General features: G+C 40.1%; 2 protein-coding genes across 2 annotated transcripts; both read left to right on the top strand.

Moving 5' to 3' along the window:
- Positions 1-78: 78 nt before the first annotated feature.
- On the top strand, positions 79-1,828 carry cklf (chemokine like factor; the record flags this gene model as incomplete). The annotated part of the gene is made up of 4 exons (XM_080497858.1): positions 79-259; positions 740-895; positions 1,014-1,109; positions 1,718-1,828. Exons 1-4 carry the CDS (start codon positions 170-172, stop codon positions 1,826-1,828), a joined length of 453 nt encoding a protein of 150 aa, XP_080353984.1. The 5' UTR covers positions 79-169.
- Positions 1,829-2,575: 747 nt separating this feature from the next.
- LOC308132419 (CKLF-like MARVEL transmembrane domain-containing protein 3) lies at positions 2,576-8,927 on the top strand. Its single transcript, XM_080499513.1, has 5 exons — positions 2,576-2,748; positions 5,990-6,145; positions 6,238-6,333; positions 6,470-6,587; positions 7,901-8,927. Exons 1-5 carry the CDS (start codon positions 2,626-2,628, stop codon positions 7,927-7,929), a joined length of 522 nt encoding a protein of 173 aa, XP_080355639.1. The 5' UTR covers positions 2,576-2,625; the 3' UTR covers positions 7,930-8,927.
- The last annotated feature ends 90 nt before the right edge of the window (positions 8,928-9,017 follow it).

Genomic DNA, 9,017 nt, shown 5'->3' on the forward strand with positions numbered 1-9,017 from the left:
GAGTTCTTTACAGGTTTAAGTGCACATATATTTTTGTATTTCCGTTCAGCTGCTGTTATAAAAGTATTGCACATGTCCACCCTAATGGTTTCCTACGACGCTTTAAAGGAAATTGCATGTTTCAGGAAATGGACCGTGAGTCGTCTTTTGCATATGAAATCGCAGCACAATGTCAGACAATCAAGATGAAACCCAGACCATGGACCTGAATATCACTTTTCTCAGATCCAGGAGAGGAATTGTGAAAGTGGCCGAGATGGTGAGTAAATGTAACTTGAAACATTTGACTTTTAGACGCAGACATATACTGAAACTGCTTCAGTGTGTTAACCAGAACTGCACAACTCCGAAAGAGGAAGAGAAAAAGGGCAGCTGAGTAATGTCACACACTTTCTTATAGAGCTTACAAGCTAAAGCAGCGACTCAGTTCACCTAAAGGTGACGATTACCACAAGTTAATAAAGTTTGTTAGTTAAAGTTAGATGATGTGTTGTGACCTGGGTCAATCACAGTCGGTCATTGCACAGTTTTTTATGGTGGAGGCCTTTTTTTTTTTAACACAACCTGAACAATTCAGGGGTGAAGGATGCTGATGTCAAACATTGAGAAATAAAGGCTAAAACAGATTGTCATCACAATAACAGCTTGCTTTATTTCCTTAACCCCTAGACCTCCACTGCCGCCATTGTGAACTGGCAATGTGATTCAACAACATGTGTCTCCCTCCTTTCTCCTGCAGGTGACTCTGTTCGTGGCGTTTGTGTGCTTTGCTGTCACCTCCGTGCCAGAGTACATTGTCGTCACTGTATTTGAGTTCCTCATCACTTTATTTCTGCTGCTGCTTCACCTGCTCAAGTTCAACAAGAAGCTGACACTCTTCTTCTGGCCACTTGTTGTGAGTGACATTTCAACTGCATGAGGTCGTACAGGACTTGTGATATAAGAAAGCGTTACAGTTTTCAGTTGTTTTTTGTTTCTCTTTCTCAAGAGCTTCACTTTTGTTTTCTCCTCAGGACTTTTTCAATTCAACCTTTGCTGCGGTCTACCTCATTGTCGTGAGCCTGATTGTTTTGACGACACATACTGTGGCGGGCGTACTGATCGGAGGGGTGAGAAGTGTTTCTTTCACTTTAAACATAATGTCACACATCAAGTATAGGGAACAGATATATAATGTTTTTTTCGCAGATCATACCAACTTTTTAATGCTGTTCTTTCAGCAACTGTGATTTTGCTGTGAAGCTTGGAGCATTTTAATCTGTCTCCATTACACTTACAATAAAGTCTGCTCTAAAATGATGTATTTCATTCAAATAGGTTCCAGTTTTACCATTCAGTTTTTCCTTTGTATTTGAAATTTCTGTTCAAAATTCAAGGGGATGGAAATTAAGTTGGGCATCATCTTCCTGATCCTGAAAAATCTCTCTATGGAGTTTGAGGACGCCCTAAAGGAAACCTACCCCATACTATGAAAACCCCACTCTTTTATTGAGGCGAGTGGCCCTTCAGCTCTGGATAACACAATCTCAACTTAATCAAACCTGAGTGCTGGAGACTCGCTTTCTGTGGCCCAAAGCTATGGGTGTCCTCCCACTGCGGCTGAACCCAGATTGTTATCGCCATGACTCCAGTCGCCCACAGCTTCAAACTGGAGCTCAGATGTATTGACGTAATGCAGTGAAATGTGTTTATTCTAAGATCTGCTTTCTGTTTTCAGGTACTGTGTTTAATATCTGCTACACTGCATGGTGTGGAGAGCTACACACTATTCAAGAACCTCACATTCAACAAACGAAGAAACGAAGGACAGAATCAAGCAAATCGCTGAGGAATCAATGAAGAGTGAATTACAGAGGATTTGTTGGGCTATACAGCAGGAAATGTGTATATGCTTTACATCAGACCCATATTTTATGGCTTAGGTTTGGAATATTCTGTATTGTATTTATATCTATTGTCAGTCCTTACTCAAAACTTAACTTGTTGCAGATGGTGGAGGCTATTTCTGTCCAATTCTATATATGGTGCTGCTGGACTTTTAAAACTTTCTTTAAGGAACTGGACAAAAAGAGATAGTTCTTCATGGAAATCAGACTTCCTTCTCTCTCTCTCTCTCTCTCTCTCTCTCTCTCTCTCTCTCTCTCTCTCTCTCTCTCTCTCTCCCTCTCTCTCTCTCTTTGCAACATAAGATATCATTGATCCGTTAAGTATTAAAATCTATTGACAATATTAATGTCTAACACTTGCTAAAATGCTGAAATGGAACTGAATTAAAATGAAATTTGCTAGGGCTTTATATAAAGTGTGCAACTATTGTCTTTGTTTTGTTTGTATAAAAAATAATTAATCATTTCACTCTGAACTCGTTTTCTCAGTGAGTGTTTGAGATCGTGTTGCAGGCAGCTGAGGGCATCACATTTCACATCTGGAGAAAGCAGATGTTGCGCTTTTTGGGAGCGTTTCCGCGCTGTCACTGTTTCCGTTTCCACCTCCGAGAAGAAGCCTCACGCCTCCATAAGGGGGCTATCTTTTTCTTTTCTTTTCTCCCCCCCCCCCCCCCCCCCTTGAAGCTGTAACACAGCGATCGGAACTTCCAGAAGACTTGATCCTTGTTTTGTCCACACTATGGGGGACATGGAGGCTCCCGCCGGAACGCGGCCGCGCCAGAGCCAGACTGTGCTGCTCTCCATTCTGCCGAGCAGAGAGTTCTCCACCTCGAGGAAGGGAATGCTGCTGATTGCTGAAGTGGTAAGAAATCACACCTACAACTGAAACCAGCTAGAAAGAAAAAAAAACGATTGTTTCCTCTAGTAAGATACTTTAGTGCGTCTTCAATAGTTTTGTTTCAGTGCGCAAACGTGTACACACTCTCTGAGTCATATTTCTTTTTTAGGTCATTCAGTGTTTTTGATTAGTGAATGGGGGCGTGGGATGGGTTCATAAGAACCGTGAGAGGCATTTCTTAAACTTTAAACATTTATAAACGCACTGCAAAGTCATTGTCAACGTGTGCGTCATGTCTGTGATCGGCGCAAATTACGCGTATAATTAAAAAGAAAATGCCCATGCGAGTTAAGCATTTAAAAGCGCGCACGCAAAAGGTTTGGAAAGTCACTTCCAATGCATTTTGGGAGTAGTTGAAAGACTATAGTGCGATCAGCCCGGGGCATCATGAGTTGTTTGCAGGAAGGGTCTATACTTGCAAAGTTTTTTTTTTTTTTTTTGCTTCACTCACATCATTGTCATGTGACAGTCAGCTCATGTTTAGACAGAGAAAAGATGTCCTCTCCTTCCTCTCAGTCACATCCTTCTCTCTGCAGCCTGCAGCAGTCCCCTGTGTGTGTGTATGTGTGTGTGTGTGTGTGTGTGTGTGTGAGCGTGTGTGTGAGCATTGAGCTTGCCCTCCAACCCTGCACTCACATGCACAATACAGCCTCTTTACTGCTGTTAAGCAGTGTGACAGTGGCCTTCATCCTCTGGCTAAACTTTGTCAGTTTGTCCTGCGATGTGCATGTAGGGAGCACAAGAGAGTGTACAGCAGTGACACTCTCAAACTTTATTATGCCATAGATAGGCTTTTTTTTTTTTTTTTTTAAGAATGAACCCCCTTACTTAATCCGGTGATGGAAGAGCAACATAAATGAGCAAGGTTCTTGTCGAACATGATGTTTCAGGGGGCTTTTCGTTGAAATGAGTGTGGCCACTTTCTGTTGCGGTTGAATGATCATGAGTTGAAATCTGTAAATGCAACAGCCTATGTGAGTTAAGAGCATGAAGTCAGCACATGACTCATTGTAACTTCATGTGTTGATTATTTATTTAACTCTTTAAAAGGCACTCATTTAGCATTGACAGCTTCCATATTTGTTTTTGATTTTCACTAAAAATGATGTGTTTATGACACAGAAGCACATTAACATGAGTTCTGCTCGACAGAGAATTTTAAATTGGTGTAAATAATGACACAGCATGATACTTATGCACTGATTAATTTTCTTATTTGCCTTGGAAAAGCACACCACAGCCTTACCTAAATCCATTGTTTACTTCTTACTAACTTACTCCCCACAGGGTCACCTGACTGAAGGTATAAATTAGAGACTTTATTTAATCAAAGTAGTCATTAAACAAGTGAAAATAGACATATGATGAACATGTTTATCAAGTTTTCTTGAAAATAGCACATCACATATACATTTTTCTTCAAGATTAAAAATAGCACACGGTTCACTTTTATGACTTTAAAAAGTCTTGGAAAGAATCTTAAAATGTCTGTCACTATGGAGAAAAAGACCAAAAACTAGGTTTAGTTTCAAAGTATTGAACTTGCGTTTCTCACTTTACGATGCCAAAACATCTAGTTTTCAGGACAAAGAAGGGCAATGAAAGTTTATTTTTGGGTGTTCACAAAATAAATACCACATCCCTTTTCCTATTCTAAGACTTTTTGTGACATACATACCAAAAAAACCAAACCTCAATTGGTTTTCACTGTGGTTTGATAAGTGAAGTGATCTGAAACTTTCACTTGGAGGTCAAACGTATGAAACAGTTGCAACAACTCGTGTCGAACTGCGTGTGGGTAAAAGTCTGAGTGTTAGACTCTATTGTCAAATATAAATGATCATTACCAGTTTAATCTGTTTGATACAACTGAAGAATTACAACGTTTCTATCAGCTCTTAGTCACTGAAGTGCGAGACTCCAGAAGAAAAACATCATATCTTGGCCATGTTTTGGAGTATTAGTCACTGGTATCCTGCTGAGCGTGCATTATTCTACCCAGTGTGTCTTTCTCATTATCACTCTCAATCTCAGATAACAATAGGCCATATAAGGAATCTGAAAGTTTTACAGTGTTTGAAACATTTTCAAAACACAAACGAGCCGGTTAATAAGGAGTGTGCAAGAGTGGTGAATGTGTGTAAAGTGTTGCTGCCTCCTATTGAGGGGATTTAGACCACAAAGAGCTCAGTACAGTGTGACGTGTTTTGTTTTTGTTTTGTTTTGACATGGGGTTTAAATGTTTCGCGAGTTTTAAAAGCTGAAAATTAATTTGACTTGTCTCATAAAACAAGAAAAGCATAAATTTATTAGACACTGCAAAAGGAGTTGATTAGAAACCCTTTTATATGATCGTTTTCTGTTTTTGCCGAATATAATTTATTTGGATTTTGGTTTTTTTCCTGTTTTTGAGATGAGATAATTAGATATAGCATTAATCTTGTCACTAAAGTGAAGAGTACATTTTAAAGAAAACCATCAAGACACAATAATGATCCCAGCATCCCACATATACTTGTGAACATGTTGGAGGGTGCAGCTCGAGTAAGCCATCTGTCGTTTACCTGTAAGCGTCGTCTTCCAGGGAAATCTTCTATTTCCCCGACAGGATGCTGCTCAGCAGCAGCAGCGACAGCATTTTATTAGAGGAGCAGCTGCAGCACTGGGGGTTCAGACAGAGGGAGTTCCTGCCCTCAGGGCCGGTGCAGGATAACTGACTGAGACAAAGACAAGATGGCCGGGGCTGTTCCAGATTACGGCGTCTGGACTTGCTCTCACTCGTGCTGATACGACGCGTCCAGCTCGTCTCATGGAAAGCTTCAAAGTCCCGTTAGGCTCAAGTCTCCTGACTCTGCGATTAAGAGCCTGTAAAGCGGTTGTTTGAACACCTTTTAGAATTAGAGCTTTTTTTGTGTGTTTCATGTGCGGGAGCCACAGAGAAGGATTGGGTGTGACAGTGTACGGGCTCGTGTGAATAAACATTGACTTTATTACAGCTGTATCTCCTCACAGGAAGTGGGCCTGAAGACTCGCCGCTTCAGGGCACAGGAGTGTTGTCATGGAGATCCGAGGAGCTTGTTTGGATTAAAAAGAACTTTACATTTGCCGCTGGCTTGACGAATCTCTCTAACTTTAAAGTGTTCACCTATTAAACGACACAAAAGTAACTCAACGTTTTCCACGGGTTCAAAATTTGCCTTCGCAGGTTCTCTCCTTCATATCGTTTGTGTGCTTCGCGGCGTCCACGGCCGCAGCCTTCGTGACCGTCCCGGCGCTGGAGTTCCTGGCAGCTGTCTTCTTGTTATTCGCCTATTCCACCAAATTCAATGAAAAGTTTAAGGGTTTCCGCTGGCCGCTTATGGTGAGTCTTCCAGCGTCACGGCAGCAGCATAGAGTTTAGCCTGTGACTGATTGTTTTTCTCCCCCCCCCCCCCCCCCCCCCCCCCCTCCAAGGACTTCATGAGATGTGTGACTGCCTCGATAATCTTCTTCATTATTTCCATCATGGCCGTGTCTAAATACGCCGACGGCTCCTCCAAGGCAGCCGGGGTAAAGTTTAAACAGACACCATCGTCAACGTGTTGCTCACTGCAAATAATACACCAAAATCTAGCAACTCCCAGTCATATTACAACGCGTTTGTCTTCCTGGAGTCATTTCACATGCTCTCTCTTTTTTGTCGCAGATATTTGGGTTTATCGCCACCATCGCTTTCGCTTTAGATTTTTATCTAATTTTTAACGAGCTGGCCGGTTTCCTGAAACAGGGAGGGGAGTCCCATGAGGAGCCGTCCAGGCAGCAAGGTAACGGAATGACTCAGCCACAGTCTGCTCTCCTGTCAGGCTATTTGAGGAAATACACATTCTAAAGGTTTTATAGGTAACCAGCCAACATCTTCCACTGGTGGAAAATTGGCTAACTTCTAACTGTAGATTAGAACCCATCACTTGTAAAGGAATATAGAATATGTGTTATCGAATGTATGACAGTTGGATCCTAATTATTTTATACGAGACATCCAGATTATAACATATTGGCCTCTTCCACAGAAATAAAACATCCCAGCTGCTCGTCATGACTTCCCTTCAGTCTGTTTGATTTTTTTTTTGTAAGATTTTATGTTTATCTATAAACTGTCCAGATGTCCTAATTTCCCATCCCCATGGTTTAGATCTGCTGACGAACAGCCTCTAGTGTTTGTTTCACCGGCTTCTTCTAAACCCTGCGATAAGTTGTGCGCGTTAAACCGTCTCCGTTTACATTTTTCTCTCGGCGTGTTGGAGTTGTTTCAGTTCTTCCTTGAAGCCTCTGCAGTCACTTCTGCACTCTGTTTAACTTCAGGGGCTTTGGTCGGGGGCTGTTGTTTTTAAACCGGCTCTATAATTAAGTTTGACTCGACTCAACTCTGAGAAGTTTCATCTCCTTCTTCCTGGCGACATTTTAAATTACAAAGCGTAAAACTGTACAAATAGATGAACCCCTGCCCTGTTTGTCATGTTCCACTGTACTTAAGTATCTTTGCATAACATATTTAAAATACTTTTTACTTTTACTCCCTACATTGGAGCCCACATAAGTCTACTGTTTCAGAGTGACAACAAAATTACCCAAACAGCTGATTATATTCTTGATACGGAAGAAGCAGAAGTTGATGAATTACAGTGTGAGGACAACTCAAAGTCAAGACTTCCTTTTGAAATGTATTTTTAATAGTATTTAGAGTGTTTTATAAAAGCCCTTCCAGGATATTACCTGTTTTATTTAATTTAGGAAATCATTTTGAGTGTCTGACTCAGCACTATGATAGTTTCTCAAAATAATAATAAAAATAATGATGACGGTGATGATAGATTTTATTTGTAATGAACTTTAAATTTTAACAATCTCAAAGTGCTACAGAGTAAAATAAATAAATAAACTCAAAGGTTATCAGGGTCATTGAGTGACTAAAGGCACACCGTAAAAGACATCAAAAAACATTTTTAAATACGTGTTTATAATATTTCACCCTCCCAGAGGAACGTTTATGAACTCTGGTTAAAGCATTATATATCATGAAACTGATTCAGAGGGGTGTCATGTTGAACCTGGTTGTTTTTCCACTTGTGTTTTGTAGAAGATTTCTCAGACTCGGACTCAGATTGAATCCTGAAGCGCCGGCAGGCAAGACGACATCTGTGCAGGAGAAACGACGACCGCTGAGCCATCGGCCACTACCACCTGCACGTGTTCACTGTGCGGCGGCATCACATTTATACATTTATACCCAGTATTGTAGAAAAATCACATGGTGGTTTGTTTCATGTGTTCATCTGTAGTTTTAGAAGCTTATCACGGTTGCAGAAAGACAAGAAAAATCTAGTTTTTTGTTGTTGTTGTTGAATTGTTCTTTTAAGGAATTCGTCAGGTGCATTTACCACACAAATCATGCCCAGACAACAAAAACTATTTTATTCAGATTTTTTTTTTAGTATTCAGTACATGTATTTTACTATGAAAAAGCTCATCAGAAGGAGCATTTGGTTTAATGTAAATGCCACTATCAGTCTGATCTGTTAACAAAGCTGTGACAATGTTTAGTCTGATTATACTGATTGTATGACTGAAATGTGGGATGGTGTGTTTAATTTTGAAATAATACCGAATGTTACCCTTTGGGAATTTATTGTGACCCTCTGAGGATGAACTTAGTCGATCAATGTTTACTAACTTACTAATAATACGATTGTGTCACAAATATGGTCAAATCTTATTTATCATTGGTCAATTTATAGTTTTATTCAACCGTTTCATAGAGGGGATACAAAAAACTGGTTGGCTGGTTACAACCATTGTCTACATGTCTTATCCCGACAATAATGCATTTCCAACATATGGGATTAGTTTTAAATTTGACCGTTCAGTTCCTCTGCCATGGTGTACACAGCTTTTCTTCAGTGTGTCTTTTACATCCTCATATTTTTATGTTGGAGATTTATTGTGAATTCAAGCACCTAATTGAAGTAACTCAAAATATGAGAAACTCTTGTTTTAATGCTCGTCTACTGTATGTGTTTTCACAAATGTGTGTGCTTGTGTGTAACTTTGTAGATCAATAGGTGTGTTCTTGTTTTCTTTTTTTCCTGAATTAAATATGTATGTGAATCATGTTTTGGTAAATCAATCTCGTTTTCTTGCGCTTGAGCCTTTTCTCGCCAATTTGTGTCTTAATTTTTGAGTCTCCTGTTGGTTCA

This window comes from Blennius ocellaris, assembly GCF_963422515.1.
Source record: "Blennius ocellaris genome assembly, chromosome: 1".
Lineage (NCBI taxonomy): Eukaryota > Metazoa > Chordata > Actinopteri > Blenniiformes > Blenniidae > Blennius > Blennius ocellaris.

Coding starts and splice junctions, on each gene's coding strand:
- LOC308132419 (XM_080499513.1), top strand. CDS start 2,626: ATGGGGGACATGGAGGCTCCCGCCGGAACGCGGCCGCGCCAGAGCCAG. Junction 2,749..5,989: donor TGCTGCTGATTGCTGAAGTG/GTAAGAAATCAC, acceptor TTGCCTTCGCAG/GTTCTCTCCTTCATATCGTT. Junction 6,146..6,237: donor GTTTCCGCTGGCCGCTTATG/GTGAGTCTTCCA, acceptor CCCCCCTCCAAG/GACTTCATGAGATGTGTGAC.